Source organism: Rattus norvegicus, chromosome 8, assembly GCF_021556685.1.
Source record: "Rattus norvegicus strain SHRSP/BbbUtx chromosome 8, alternate assembly SHRSP_T2T, whole genome shotgun sequence".
NCBI lineage: Eukaryota > Metazoa > Chordata > Mammalia > Rodentia > Muridae > Rattus > Rattus norvegicus.
In genome coordinates this window covers 73,488,930-73,505,038 of record NC_141541.1, presented here as the reverse complement: position 1 = coordinate 73,505,038, position 16,109 = coordinate 73,488,930, and the positions used below count along the sequence as shown (strand labels likewise).

Sequence of the window (16,109 nt, the reverse complement as noted above, 5' to 3'; positions counted from 1 at the left end):
CCTGCATGCATGTGATGAAAATAAATTCACACACAACACACACACACCAAAACACACACACAACACACACACACACACACACACACACACACACACACACACACACGTTAAAAATAAAGATTCTTTGGTGGAAAAACACCTTTGATCCCAGCATTCTGGAGGCAGAGCCAGGGGAATCACTTCGAGTTCAGGGCCAACCTCGTCTACAAACCAAGTTCCAGAACAGCCATGGCTACATAGAGAAACCATGCCTCAAAACAAAACAAAACAAAAGATGTGCACGGGCACCAGAGTTCCAAATTCCCCAAAGAAATAAATGTTAAACGCGTCTCACATAAAAACATTGTTTATTTCCTTATTCACCACCATTTTTATATAATGGATTGTGACAGAGGCTCTGCCTACATCTTGTGAACACCGACAAGAAAAATGTTTTATTGCTCACTTGCACCTCGGTATTAGATTATCATTGGTGCGAAGGTTGGCAAAACCATCCAATAGGAAGTGTTTCCAGACAAAGCCTCGGGCATTTACCAATTCCTTTTGTTTCTTTCTAAGAGGAGATCTCTGTTTTGTCATCTTGGGGGCCTTGTGCCAATCAGTATCACAAGACAGAGACAGGAAGTAAAGGCACAAAGAAGAAAACTGCACTAAACCAGATGTGTTTAAATTAACAAGTGACAATGTGTGCATCAGTCTCACGATGGCTGTCTCATGAAGTGGACAGAGAGGACTACAAAGAATCATAAGACTTAGTTGCTCAGAGGTTGTTGAGCGACACCAGAAAATCTCAGAGGGGCCATGCTTCCACGCCGGCGTAGGCCACCCCTGCTTGCCCGTTGTTGCCTCATGGCGGGTACTCTTCCTTGGACAGTGCCTGTAGCTGGGGACCGGGCCGGGGTGCTTTGGAGGTACTGGAAGGCGCTCTGGCGGCCTACCTGCCTTTCTGCACAGTTAAAGGTCAGGGCGACTCCCACGTTGCTCTTCATGATTCTGGAGGAGCCATCAGAAGTGCCGTCAAAGCACCGGCCAAGCGCAATCTCCTTAGCTGTACCAGGGTCCTGGTCAGTGACAGTATAGATACCGTAATTGTGGCCCAGAGGGTCCAGGGGTGCCAGCATGGTATACTCGCTGGTGTCATTGTTGACTGCCAGGGGAAGGTGGTTGACCAGGTACTCGTGCAGCATAGAGTTAACACTGGCTCGATGGCAGCTGCCCTGGGGGATGACCTTCACTAATGTGCGGTCTACACGGTCTTGGTCATACAGCATTCCACTGCACTTGAACTCCAGACAGGCAGATGAGACATTAGGTTGGTCTCTGTCCCGAGTACTTTTCACATCCCGGATCCCATAGAGCTTCCCCACAGTCTGCCGGTGGGTGCCGCCCATGTTACGGGATCGTACATTCACCTCAAGTGGCCCCACAATCTTTACCTTGATGTAGCAGGCTCTGAACTCCATTGGCTTGGGCCACCATGCCAGGTAGTCTTCAGTCCAGCTCATAGGGTCATCTTCATTGAAAGGAACTGTGTTATAGTCATAGCGATCCCCCTCAATCTGATAGAACCGGAAGTGAGCTGCACTGGGTGGTGCCTCCTCGCATGCCCGAAGGTTCTCAAAGGCATAGATGGGCCCATTGCTCTCCTCAGCTGAGTTGGGCCTTGGTTTGGCCATACTGATTTGGAAAGCCGTCTTTTTAACCCGTGGATCCTCATGGTCTGTCCGACGGTATTTAAGTTTGTTGAGGTAAGGCTGAGGGACACCGATTGCATTTGGGTTGAATTTAGGAGAAGACTCAACTGCCTCTAGTTCTTCTCCAGAAAGGCTTGCCAAAACATAGACAGAGTAGGCATCAGGGGACTGATCGTCACAGAAGGCAGGCAGGCAGGCTCCATTGGGCCCTGTGATGACACTGTCAAATCGGCCCCAGGCCCTGGGGTTAGATGAAAAGCCAGTTCTGGGCTCCAGGTTGATCACTGAGACTACAACCCCCTGGATTTGCTCACTGGGCAGGAACCTCTCACTCCGATAAGTCCTCACCTTGATGAAGCACCTTCTGCTTTCTGGGACATCCAGGTTAAAGAGCCTTCTCTCACGGATCTCCATATTTCCCACTAGGAAGGTTCTCTCTTCCCTCTTGTTCCTCCTCTGGCTTTCAAATTTGAAATCGCCTTCCTCTTCCCACAGCCCCGTGTTTGGGTTGAGCGACCAGAGTTTCATGGTCCGCGCATGCTCTGGCATTTTGACCTGGGTCGAGTCAAGATGGACCTTCACCTTGCCAGCATTAAGTGACTCCGAAGTGGCCTCATCTCTGAAGTCCACAGAAAACATCCCGTATGTTCTAAGGGGAAAGGTGTCTCCTTCATCATTAATGAAGTTCAGGTCACTTTGGGTGGCTGTGGCCGTAGAGACATTCCGAGGATCCAGGAAGGTCACACTGGCCTTTACTTTTCCTGTGAAGGGCTCCCCATTCTGCTTATAGAAACTTTTGGGTGGAATCTCCAGTTCAGCCACAGGATCCTCACCAGCCACCTCTCCCAGGGGGATAATGTTGGTTTCCGTGGCTTCCAACGTGATGGGCTCTTTCTGCCGAAGCATCTTGATCTCATGGAACACTGCGCTCCCTTTCTTGTTGAAGGGCAGCACTTTGGTAGTGTTGACAAATTTCTGCAGCCTGTCCACAAATGTGAGCACCAGCCTCTCCGTGTCCTGGGGGACGTGGAGGGTGAATGTGCCTTTGTAGCCAGTCATGCTCACACGGTTATTCCCCATGTACACGTGGCCAAAGCGCATGGGCTCCCCATCGTCAGCAGCAGTGACCCGGCCCCGAACGATGCTCCGTGTCTCTGCACATCGTTGACAGCTGCACTCCATGGCCACCTTGGTGGGCAGTGTGTACCCACTGCACTGGATCTCCCTCTCCTCTGTTCTGGAAATACCACAGCAGTTCTCCATGGCATCTTGGCACCGGATCCCATTGTCTTGCTGCCCTGCACAGGTCTTGATGGGGCAGCGGCCTACATCATAGTAGAAGGAGTTGGTGGCATTCTGGAAGCAATCATGGGGCAGCCGGATAAGGTAGCTCTCTGGGGTTGGGTTGCAAGGAGCCTCATCGTGTGCTAAAGAAGAAATGGTGCGGACGTTAAAACGTAAGTTTATGCCTTACACAGAATACTTCAACTTAATGGGCTCTCTCTCTCTCTCTCTCTCTCTCTCTCGCTCTCGCTCTCGCTCTCGCTCTCGCTCTCGCTCTTGCTCTCTCGCTCTCTCACTCTCTCTCACGCTCTCTCCCTCCCTCCCTTCCCCTCTCTACTTGTTTTTGTTTTGTTGAGATAGGGTCTCGAATGGCCCAGGCTGGCTTTAAACTTGAGCCTAGAATGATCTTGAATTCATGATCCTCTTGCTTCTACCTTTCAAATACTGGGATTGCCAGTGTGTGCCTCAGGCTAGTGAGACGGTTCAGCGGTTAGAGACACTGGGTCTGGCCTTACAGAGGACCTGAGTTCAATCTCCAACAACAAGTGTGTGCCTCCAAGACAATTTGTGTGTGTGTGTGTGTGTGTGTGTGTGTGTGTGTGTGTGTGTGATGGTGTGTGTGTGATGATGGTGCTGCTGCTGCTATTGTTGCTGATGATGTTGGTGGTTGAACCAGGGCCTTGTGTATGCTAAATAATTGCTCTACCACTGAGCCACACACACACCCCTTTCTACAGTTATCAAATGACTTATATATCTGCAACCCTGAGGTATGGAAGAACTATTACTAATCCTATTAGGGAAACATTAGTTGCTGAGGTCCATAGAGTAGCAGTTCTCAATGAGGAATCTTGCAAGTGTGTGAGGGTCTTTCGAGATTATCAGCAGACTCGGAAGTGTTGCTGGTGTGTAATAGAAGGGAGAGATTCCTGATCTATGTCCTGCAGAGCCTGGCAACTTCCCTATACCCTCAGCGGTTTCCACACATCCCAGGAAGCTAGGTAGAAATGCTGGTCTTGTTTTTATTTTATGTGTATATGGGTGTTTTGCCTGCATGTATGCCTGTGCACTATTTGCATGTCTGGTGCCTACTGAGGCCGGAAGACTACCTATCCATAGAGGCCATAAAAATGGATCTCCTGGAATTGGAGTTGCAAATGGTTGTAAGTCACCATGTAGGAATAGAATTTGGGTCCCCTGGAAGAGTAGCCAGTTCTCTTAACCTCCAAGCCATCTCTCCAGCCCCCCAGAAACCCTGTTTTAATGAGGCATGGTGACACATGCTTATAATCCTAGTGTTGTGAGGTGGAGTCAGAAGGACCATAAATTAAAGGTCATTCTTGGCCACATAGTGGGTTTGAGGTCAACCTGGGCTACAAGAAAACCTTGTCTCAAAAAACAAACAAATAAGGCAGAGAGACAGGAGGATCTCTATAAGTCTATAAGAAGCCAGCCTGGTCTAAGGCTACACAAAGAAACCATGTCTCAAAAAAAAAAAAAAAAACCCAAAAAACCAAAACCAAAACAAAACAAAAACAAATAACAAAACAAACAAGCCTTGTTTAAAAAATGGGAGCCTGGTGTTCTCCCTATGGCCTCTACCATACAAGAAGTTCTCAAGACTCAACTTTGCTGCTTAACCTGGAACAATGCCCAGAATTGTTTCTCAATGGAGAAGACCTGTCTTTATAACAGTAGTAGTCAAGGACTAATCCACTGAGGTTCTCCCTCTCTACCCATCAGCCCTTATAGGTCACAGTGCTGGGGACTGAACCAAGAGCTTTATTCTTGCTAAATAAGTACTCTACCAACTGAGTCGCATTCCCAGGCCCCTGCATGTTTCTGTTTTGTTTGAATTTTATTTACATTTCTGTACACACACACACACACACACACACACACACACACACACACCCCTCAAATGATGCAAGACAGCTCTTCACGGTATCCCAGGGAGCCTGGCACCATGCACATCATATGCCCAGTGATGCTGCCAGCCCTGTTGCAGGTCTGGGATCCTTAGGACCCAGACAGGCTTACCAATGACAGTGAGTTGGGTGACCTTGGACTTCACAGCCCCAGCATCACTCTGCGCCTTACAGAAGTACTCCCCTGCTTGGTCCTGCTGCAGGTTCCTCAGCACCAGCTTGCTCTGGTGTTTATAGAGGGAAGGATCCAGCAATGTGTTGTTGTGGTACCTGTAAAGATGTGGGGTGGGGAGGTAAATTTGAAGATGTGCTGAGAAGCAAGGGTTGCAGACGGTTCACTTTCACTCTGCTTGCCCGAAAGCCCCTGATTAGCTGGGAGTTGGGAAATTGCTTCTAAACCCCAGCCCCACCTCTTAACTGATGGCGAATCTTTAGACAAATGATAATTCCTGCTCCATAAAACAAGAGCAGTGATCTCCCAGAACTGATGGCATTCTAAACAAGCCTGGTGGCTGTAACTGCTTATTGAAGGGTAAAGAATTCACACCTAGCACAAGGGATTCTGCTCTTGCATTGGGGAGCAGGACTGGGAAATCTTGTGGCATGGTCCAAAAACATGCGTATTAGGACAGTAAAGTCAAGAGACATTTTGGGAGAATGAGCTGAGCTTTGAAGTAGAAGAGGGCTGGCTGGTTGTCTGGGCAGCCTCAGTCCTGCCTGGGTTCCCACTTGTAAGTGCCACCATTCAGTAGCCTATATGCACCTTAGTCTATCAGTCTTTGCTACTGTTTAGTCTAGACACAAGGCAAGCAAGCTCCGGGCAAGGTAGCTGGCAGAATACACACCAGAAGTACTTGTCTGGACTAGGTTTCCCTGTGGCCTTGCAGCACAGAGACACACTCTGCCCAGCCCGACGTGCTTTCGTCTCAGGGTTCATTACAATGTATGGGGTCTCTGGGAGAGAAGATAAAAGAGAAGTGTTTGGTTTTCTTAATTTGTGTCAGGTTCTAGAGAGCCCTGATTCCTCGGGGTCTTTGATGGTATTTCAAATGTATGGCTTTATCCCATTCCCCGCCTATCTCCAGTGGTCCCCTCAGACCCAAAGGAACTGATCCCCAGTGGATTTCCCTCCTCCACCTCCCCACCTGGGACCTATCCCATAAACTTCTCTGGTGGAATCTGGATGGGCTAACGGAGAATGCAGAGGACCTCTTGCCAGCCACACTCCAAGTGCTACAAAGGACAGAACTCATTGCTTCACTAGTGCAATTCACGGTCTTGTGCTCCAGCAGAATCTTTCGATAACTTCTGCACCATTTCTGTGCTTCCCAGGATCCTCTGTGACCTTTGTGGTAATTGACTATTTCAGACAATAGGTCAGGGAAGTCCTAATGCATTCGGGTGCTGGACCTACCAACATCTAGAAGAACACTAAGTACACACAGTAAGTGCAAAAGCTCTGAGGCAGGGGTATGTCTCTCTTTGAGAAACAGACAAAGCCATTGTGGCTATAATAAATTGATTCTGCATAGCAGGAATGAAGAAGGGAAATTAGGGAAAGCCAGAGGATAGAAGGCCTATGGGTCGTGGCAAAGATTTTGGGTTTTTACACTGGGGTTTTACACTTGAGCTGGTAAAGAAACCCTCAACATGGTAACCCCTTGTCCCCACCACGCATGTCATCACCTGCCCTCACAAACTCTGCGTTGATGGTGGCTGACTTCAGGCTAGTCTTGGGCATCGTGATCATAATTGGGGCAAACTTGCTCTTGGTGACTTTCAGGACGGTTTTGCCATCAGGACACAAGCCAGGAACTCGGAAACTTCCGCTGCTGTCTGTTTGGGTCAGCATCTTTGGTGCCTTAGCCAGCAGATAGACAGTGGCCCCTGGAGCTGGGCCACCTCCAGGGAGGGAGATGGCCCCGTGAAGCATGAAGTCCTGACACATGCAGGCATCACAGTCAGCATTTACCTGGCCCATGGGGCAGGTCAGGTCACAAGCTGTGAGACAAGGGGCCACATCAGCAGGACTTTACGGATTCTGACCCGTCCTATCCTCTGTCCCAGTCTGGATGTTCTCTCACACATGCTTCGTTTCTTCCTTGGTTCTCTCTTAACCCTTCCTTACCTGCCTGTACACCTAATTCCTAGTTGTCCTTCAGACTGAGCCCCAGAAACACCCTCTAAGCAACTTCCTGATTTCTTTTTTTCTTTCTTTTTCTTTTTCTGGGGTGGGGGGAATGGTGGATGTTTTTAAAAAATACATATTTACTTATTTTATGCATGTGAGTACACTGTAGTTGTCTTCAGACACACCAGAAGAGGGCATCAGATCTTATTACAGATGGTTGTGAGCCACCATGTGGTTGCTGAGTTCTGGTAGAACTCAGTGCTCTTAACTGCTGAGCCATCTCTCCAACCCCCGTGGTGGACGTTTCAAGACAGGGTTTCTCTGTGTAGCCCTGGCTGTCCTGCAACTCACTTTGTAGACCAGGCTGGCTTCCAACCTGTCTGCCTCTGCCTCCCAAGTACTAGGATTAAAGCCTTTCCCTACCACTTCTCAGTTGATTTCTTAAGCTGTGATCATTGACAATGCACTGTGTTCTTAGCTGTCCTGTCTCCCATCAGAACAGACGAGATGCCTAGTTAGGGCTCAGTGATCGAACAGGCAACTCAGTCTCACGCTGGTCCTCAAGCCCATTATGTAGGCTGCTTCAATCCCACCTACCACTGAGGCTCAGTCCGCAGACAGAGGGAGATACCTGTGCAGGCCTGGCTCATGCAGAGCTGTCCCTCCTCAGTGGCCTCATTACATAGTGACACTGTCTGTGCCAAGCAGGTGCGGGTACGGGTCTGGACCCCGGTGTGACCACAGGCGGCTGAGCACGCGCTCCAGGGAGACCAGGAACTCCAGATATGCTCTGTATCTCTCCGCAAGGACCCTACAAGATGAGATCAGCAGAGGTCACCTTCTCCCCCAGGGGACTGGGTCAGGAAGTCTGACCTCAAGGCTGTATCTTCTCTGGTGAGGGAGCACAAGGTGCCTATTGATAAATATCAGGGATATTTATATGTATTGCAATGAAGTAAAAATAATTTTGAGACAGTCTCTTTAACTGAGGCTAGCCTCCAACGTCTGATCCCCCTGCCTCTATCCTCTGAGGACCGTCACTATAAGGAGACAGGCTACCGCATGTCTAGTTGCGGACATGTTGCTGGAGATGAAACCTGCTGCTTTGTGGATGCTAAGCCAGCACTTGACAAACTGAGCTACACCTTGGCCCTGCGACAATTTTTTTCTAACAAGGGAAGTCTTGAGGAAGCAATGGCCCTAAAGCTTGCACAAAAGCAGCCTATGGGTGAAAGGGTTTTTTTTTTTTTTTTGGGGGGGGGTGTCCCAGCACTGCTTGTAGGACCTACATTGTTGGCAGCCCACTGTCTTCCATGAGTGAAAACAACTACATTCTCCCTGGAGACAGGCTCCCTGGGAATTCAGGGCCTGTAGTTTACAATGACCTGAATAGTCAGACTCCTTTTCGCTTCCTCAGCCTGTGTATAAAAAGGAGGGTCAGCCCTTGCTGTTGAAACCAGCTGGGCTCCTCGGCAGCATAAAACCATCAAAGGAACCTGATCCTGCCACATTAATCTGTATGGACAGGTAGAGCCCCAGGGGCTGGGTGCCCATCCAGAATGCAGGCCTGCAACTGGTCAATTAATATCTGCACTATTTGATGCATGGATGGAGTAGGATTTAAAGAACATGGATTCAAAAACATGGGCATGGTTCAAATCCCCGTGTAGCAAGCACTTAGCGGTGTATCTAGTGGACAAAAGTGTCTTCTCTGAGCTGCATATATCCTGTTGAGATGGCAATGCCTCAAAGATCAACTGTCAGGGCCAAATAATGAGGGCAGCCAGCATCTTGCACACACAAGCGTCTTGCACACACAAGCATCTTGCACACACAGATTGTAGCAGCAGTTGACATTTAGCTAACCTGGGCTCAACTGCTTCCTTCACTGCCTTACATAATCTTCATCAAAATCCCATTATGAATAGAAGGACACACCTGTATTCCCAGAACTTGGAGACCGAGGCAGATGGATTATAGGGGCTAGCTTAAACTGCATAGTAAATTTGAGGTAAGCCTAAACTAAGAGACTTTATATCAAAATTTAAACAAACAAACAAAATAAGAGGCAGGCAGACCTCTGTGAGTTCAAAGGTCAGCCTGTTCTACAAAAAGATGGTACCAGCTGTTACACAGAAAAAAACCTTGTCTAGAAAAAAACGAAAAACAAAACAATTTTTTTTTTGTTGTTTAACTTTAAACTCTGAAGATACATTGTTACGCCTGTCTCACAGGTAAGAGGCCAGTAGCAGGCAGGCAGGGGTGGCACTCCTCTTTCACCCCAGCACTCAGTAGGCAGGTAGGCGGATTTCTGAATTGGAGGCTAGCCTAGGTGAGTTCCAGGACAGCCAGGGCTACACAGAGAAGCCCTGTCTCAATTCAGAAGCAGCAACCTCCAGGACAAACAGGAGGATCGTGGCTTCAGGATCAGTCTGCATGGAGGCACAGGACTGTAATCCCAACATTCTGGGGAGAGGCAGGAGAATCAGCAGTTCAAGGATAGCATGGGCTACATAATGATTTCCAGGCCAGCTAGGGCTACATAGGGAGGAGAAGGAGGAGGGCAGAGGCTGGGGAATGTAGCTCACAGAATGCTTGCCTGACACTCATAAAGCTCTTGGTTGGAGCCCCAGCCTGTGGGTGTGGTGGCACGTTTCTAGAATTCCAGCACTTGGGGAAGGGGGCAGGTGGCAGAAGGAGAATCTGAGTTCAAGGTCATCCAAGATTACACAGGAAGCCCAAGGCCAGCCTGGGCTATAGGAGGAGTACAGTTGCACTGGGCTTGGCTTCACATATTTGTAATACCAGTTACTTGAGACAGAGGCAGCAAAGTCACAAGTTTAAGACCGGCCTGGGCAATTTAGAGAAACCCTATCTCATTATTTAAAATAATAATAAAATGGTAGGAGCCTGGAGATGTCTCTGTGTAGTAGAGGGCTTGCCTATCGTAAGGTCCTGGGAACCACAAAAATAACAGTGGCACACAGTAAGCTAGAGACTCAAAGCCCGGAAGTTAAGACTCTGAGCACTGTCTTCCCTACTGAGTCACCAGAACTCAACACAACCAGTTGACTGGAGCAGCTCTGGGGATCTTACCTCACTAAAGGGGCTGAGAATGTTTGCAGGTATGTGCTGTGCAGATCCTGGCCTCTGTGCAGATCCTGGCCTCTCCTGCTGAGAGGCAGGGGCTGCCTTCAGCCTTGTAGACTCACCTGGTGGGCAGAGGAAGCGCACTGTGTAATTGGAACAGTTCTGGCCTGGTCTCTGTTCCTTGTTGAGGCACCAGAAGCCCTCACGGGGACTGCCATGGACCACCTGGCCAGTGATGCCCGCAGGCATCCAGTCAGTGGTCCGAGCCTCTAGCCGGAGGGGACGGGCGCACACGCGCTCCCCGTAGTAGAATCGAATGGCATCCAGTCGCTCATAGTCACCCTGCCCACCTGGGTGGTCGATGTTAAACCAAGTCGTCCACTCTCCAGGACCTGAGGGACAGAGCTAGGTTGAGGAGGCACCATCCCTGAATAACAGGTGAACTCCAGCTATCCTTTCCTGATGCATCCCTGGGAGTCCTCCTGCTTCTGCTCAATCTCCACTTCCCACCCTAACCCCGCCCCTTATTTCTCCAGCAACTCTCCAATCCTTTCTCTGTGTCACAATGTGGACCCCTCCATCCCAGCTCTCATCAGCCTGGTGGACCAGGGCAGTGAGTTTCTGTGTAATCTCTCTTTTCTCCCACTCTAGTCCTCCCTCTCTAACACTGTGCATGGGGTAAGCTTTTCCCATGTGGTTTGGGCCACAGCATTCCCTGGCACAAAAAGCTCTCAGTTAGGGCGTTGGTGAGATTCCTGTGCTATTTCTATACCCTCATCGACCCCTTTCTACCCACCAGCTCCAGCATGTAAACACTCCATTTCTGGAACACATCAGGCCTGACTCTGAGCTTTCTTCTAGTCTATCTGGAGAGAATAGCCAAGTGTCTTGTTAAAATGAAGTTTCCAGGAATTCCTAACATCCTACCCAGGCTTCAGAGACTTACTCTCAGCAAAGACCCCGTCCCAACCCTCCCTGCCCTAGTGGAGACTCACTCTCCTGGGAGTTAACAGGCTTGGTGAGGATCTTAGGGGTCCTCTTCACAGGCTGGACTCTTCTTGCTGACTGGGTAAGCATCATCTGTCTCCCTGTAGGACAGAAAAAGAGAAGCCAGGGCTCACAGGGCTTGAAGATGTGGAGGAAGGTCAGGAGGAGTGGATGTAGCATGAATCCTAGGCACGGGCCCAAGCCCCCACTCTGCCACTCACTGGTGTGAAACCCCCAAAGGCTTCATTTCTCAGCCTGTTTCCCATAAACACACTGGGGCTGGCATGCTTGACAAATGGTAATTCCCTTTTCAGTTGTTTTAGAAATGGATGAGCAGCTAGCTTGGTGGTACAACGTGTGTAATCTTAGCATCTTGGAGCTATAGGCTAGAAAGTCAGAGGTGCAAGGATAGCCTTTGCTACATAGTAAGTTCCAGGCCAGTCTAAGCTACATGAAACTCTGCCAGAGAGGGGGGGGGGGGGGGAAGAAATGGAGAAGAGATGGCTCAGTGGTTAAGAGCACTGACTGCTCTTTCAGAGGTCCTGAGTTCAAATCCCAGCAACCACATGGTGACTCACAACCATCTGTAATGAGATCTGATGCCCTCTTCTGGTGTGTCTGATGACAGCTACAGTGTACTTATATATAATAAATAAATCTTTAAAAAAAGAAAAAAGATGTCTTTAATGCCTAAACTTAGGAGACAGAGGGAGGAGGATCTCTCAAGACCAGCCAACTAGGCTACATAATGAGACCCCATTCCAAAAAAATAAAAGAATAAAGGAAAGGAAAAAAGAGGGATTGGCAGGAATAGAAGGGGGACCAGAGAAATTAATTTGAGTAAGATATTCACATGTCTGAAAATGACATAATGAAATCCATTAATTACATTAATAATTTTAAATGGGGTCATCAGATACTTCAGGCAGCTAGTAGGTTGAGACTTCTGCTAGAGAGTCTGGATGTCTGGATGGAGCCTTATCTTCCTTTCCTATAAAGTAGAAACACACATTTCCCCTTCATAGGGTGCTGTTGGCCTGGGGGTCCAATGAAATGAGACACCAGCGACTCTCTGGAGAGCTGTGTATTCTGCCACTTCCTAACCAACCTGGGCAGGCTGTTTAACCCACGTGGCTCTGCCTACTCTCCCATAAAAAGAAGACAGTAAGAGTTTGTTCATAAAAATACTTAGTATAGCGTTTCTCAACCTATGAGTTACAACCCTTTTGGAGTTTTACAGATCAGATATCCTGCATATCTGATATTTACATCACAATTCGTAACAGTAGCAAAATTACAGTTATGAGGTACCTACAAAAATCATTGTATGGTGGGGGGGTCATCATAACATGAGAAACTATGTTAAAGGGTTGCAGCATTAGGAAGGCAAAGGACCACCACCTTGGAACACTGGGTAAATGTTAGCAAGCTCTAGCTCAGTGCCTGGCAAAGAGTGGATGTCCCTTTCCCGTGATTGGTTGGCACTGAGATCCCATCCCATAAAGGACTGGGTACACTAACTGGGCTGTGGTCTTCATTGTTCGGAGCTGAGGATGAGGACGGGGTGAGCATTCTCCAGCCCTTCTCTACATGTAGCTGGCACGAAGACTCCAGAAGCAGGAGAAGGGAGAACAGAGCAAAAGCCTTGAAAGGCAATTAACTCCCAGGCAAGGAGCCAAGTCAGAATTCTCTGTGCTGCTTAATTGGGGTGATGGGAGCCCGTTTAATCAACCTAATCTGATTTCCCCTCAGATGGCTGAATGTTAATCATCTACACCAACAGCAGCTGCCAAGGTGGAAAGGGCGGGGCAGGAGGCGGGCACACACAGGGCTGACGCTGTAGGGGGTTGGGGGAAGGGCTGCCTTTGTTCCTGCTGCGGTGGCCAGGAGCCTGCGGGGCACGCAGCTTTAGAAGAGGGTTGCAAGCACTCTGCATTAGCAGTATAATTTGAAATGAGGGGAGGCAGGCGAGATGGGAGAGTGAGAGATCTCCAAAGGGATGCAGCAACTCAGGTAGTCAGTAGCTGCAGCAGGCACCTTCTCCCTGATCTTTGGGTCACCAGAGTATCGGAGCAGAGGGCAAGAAAACCAGAAGGGCGTCTGGTGTGTTCATCAAACCTGGCTCCGGGGTATACAGGAAACAGAGTTTTCTTGCCAGAAGAATTTTCATGCAACTGAAAACAGGCGAACCTCAAACCTGCTTCTGGGAACACCGTGGATCCCTTGTGACTCCCTTTTTGCTTTGGCTACCAGGAAGCTCAGAGCTAAATTTAGTGCACAGGAGCAGAACCTTTCCTAACTTTTTTCTTCCTCCCCAAGAGTGACTTCATCTTGCTTGTTTGATTCTGTTCTATGAATCTTAATAGAAAGAAAGATCTCAGATTTGAAGTGAGAAAACTTCACAAACTATCAAACAGCCTCAAGTCTTCAGTCCAGGCTGACACATAGATAATTGGGTCCCAGAACAGAAATTGAATTCACCGTGGCAAGTAGAAGCTTTGGGAGCAAGCAGAGACTTGGTACATACATACCCAGCACGGTGGTGACTTCAAGGACCAGGAAAGAGAGTACCCAGGTCTTGGTTGCTGCCATCTCTCCCTCAGGCCCCGTATAAATGTCAGACAGGTGACGCTGCTTCACAAAGTTGGACCTGTGGCTCCCCAGGAATGTTTCATAGAGTCAATGATCTGCAAAGAAGCAAAGTGTATCATGTCCCACACTCCTGAATCACTTCTGAGACATAGTCCTCTGTAGCCCAGGCTAGCCTCAAATGCACTCTGTACACAAGGATAACCTTGAACTTTTGATTCTCCCGCCTCCATCTTCTGAGTGCGGAGACTACAGGTTTGTACACTGACTTTATGTGATGCCAGAGATGAAATGTAGGGCTTCCTTCAAGCTCGGCAAGCAGGCTATCAACTGAGCTACATCCCAAACCCGGGTCACATCTCTTACAGCTCCAGTCCAGGATAAAGGGAAGAGTCTCATGGAAGGACATCTGCTTGAACTGCCAAACTGAGCTGCTTGGGGGATGTAGAAATTGAGGATCTGAATCCAAACAAGCAGCACCCAGATTCTAAACCTGCCAGGTTCCCCGGCAGACAGACCACAAAGGAGGAAAGAGATAAGGAGGTTCCTGGAGAGTAAGAGGCCTGCTTCCAGCAGCTGCTGGGTAACTTATCACTTTCAAGCCCCAGGCTTTTGTGTTGCTGCCCTTTAATGGGGCTCACAGCTTTGCATAGGTGGCTACACATCCTGGTCCCAGGAAGACTGAGCCCTCCTTAGGGTGGGCAGGCAGGCAGGCAGGCTGAAAGCCACCAATGCTTCACCAAGCCACCTCCAAGAAGAAGACATTCCCAGATGTGCATGGACCACAGCTGGAGCCCATTCTGGTCTATTTATTTGCAACCTGGCTAGGAACACGTAGTCAGGAGCCAGCTAAAGAGAACTCAGTGGGTGTGTAGTGAGAACCCAGGGCTTCCAGTAACTGGGAGCATGAAGTTAGGGCTACAGAAGTAGGGAGAAGAAAACATGCCCAGAAACAGTGTTAAAGAACCAGGCTCCTAGGGGCTGGGGATTTAGCTCAGTGGTAGAGCGCTTACCTAGGAAGCACAAGGCCCTGGGTTCGGTCCCCAGCTCCGAAAAAAAAAAAAAAAAAAGAACCAGGCTCCTCCTCAGCTGGGTATTTTTCTCCCCGAGAGTTAGGACCAACCAGAATATAACCTAATAATTTGTTCCCTCATCTGAGTAGAATCCCAAGTGCAATATCAGCCCGTGGGAGACTGAGGTAGGGTAGATTGCTGTGAGCTGGAGGCCAGCCTGGGCTATTATAGTGTGTTACAGGATAGCCTTGGCTACCCAGCAAGAGCAAGATTCTATCTTAAAATAAAATAAAAATAAATAAATACATACATACATAAAAGTTACCTTTGATCACTAAGTCCGGTGCAGAAGGAAAGAGAAGCTGTCTTTTCTGGAAGAAAAGGATCCCTTGAATTTTTGGATGTCTGAGGAAACAAACAAAACCACAGCAAAGACTGTCTAACCCTGAGACCGCTGTACCAGTTGGTTCAGGCTACTCCAAGCTCCAGGGCTCTGAGCAGACAGAAACAGCCAGAGCCAGCTCTAAATCTGTGGAAGAGGCCAGGGTGGCCTGAGGCACCTTGTGGAAAAGCCATTTCCCATCTGGCAGCCAGCAGAGAGGCTCTCTACAGCCCACCATTTCCTCTGAAGAGGCCTGGCTCTCAGGCTCCCCAGCGGATGTTCCCTGGAGTTCCCGGACAGCGCACAGTGGCTGGCCACAGAGGGAAAAGGTATAGAGACCAAGATGGGGCCACTTGGGGGCATTGTGACTTCAGGTAGGCAGTGCTGAGGGAAGACTTTGGATAATGAGAAGAATGAAACAGAAAAAGACATCTGTGTGTGTGTGTGTGTGTGTGTGTGTGTGTGTGTGTGTGTGTGTGGTCAGCCAGCAAAGGAAGAACAATGAGGTATCTAGTGAGGTATCTAGGGATGGGGTAGGAGCAGAGCCAGGTAGACACAGAGGTTGGAGGAGAGATTGGGGTTGGAGCTCACCGTGTCCTGAACAAGACTCTTCGCTGGGGGTCCAAGACTTCTTCACCTCTCCAGCAGTCCAGTCTCTTATATAGCACAGCTGGTGGCTCAGCCCATGGCAGCCAGCCACTGAACCAGCAGCAGCAGCAGCAACAACAGTGAAACCAGATCTGAGCATGAGGCTCCCTCCCTCCCCATGTCTCCAACAAGTCCCAGGGGCAAGAATTTAACATCAAGATCCTTTGGGATGTGGGGTTGTGGTGGGGGAGGATGCCACTGCAGTGATGACCCAAGTGGGCCACAGCCTGGGCGCCACAGTCTATATCAGAGAGACAGGGGTCAGGAGGAAGGCTGGACATAGGACTCAGCCCTGGGAAAGGGCCAAGGGGAATTCTCCATCTAAGCAGCATTTCATACCCTGGGATGGTGTGAGCTGGCCTA

The 16,109-nt window shown here is 49.1% G+C and overlaps 1 protein-coding gene across 8 annotated transcripts; it reads right to left on the bottom strand.

Annotated features, from left to right (window-relative positions):
• Positions 1–320: 320 nt before the first annotated feature.
• On the bottom strand, positions 321–15,733 carry Cilp (cartilage intermediate layer protein). Of its 8 annotated transcripts, none has more exons than XM_087562095.1 (10): positions 15,690–15,733; positions 15,031–15,121; positions 13,646–13,801; positions 11,123–11,215; positions 10,250–10,519; positions 7,669–7,848; positions 6,593–6,907; positions 5,752–5,860; positions 5,019–5,176; positions 331–3,121 (listed from the first exon to the last, which is right to left on the bottom strand). In XM_087562095.1, exons 3-10 carry the CDS (start codon positions 13,704–13,706, stop codon positions 753–755), a joined length of 3,555 nt encoding a protein of 1,184 aa, XP_087418221.1. In that variant the 5' UTR covers positions 13,707–13,801; positions 15,031–15,121; positions 15,690–15,733; the 3' UTR covers positions 331–752.
• Between the last annotated feature and the right edge of the window lie 376 nt (positions 15,734–16,109).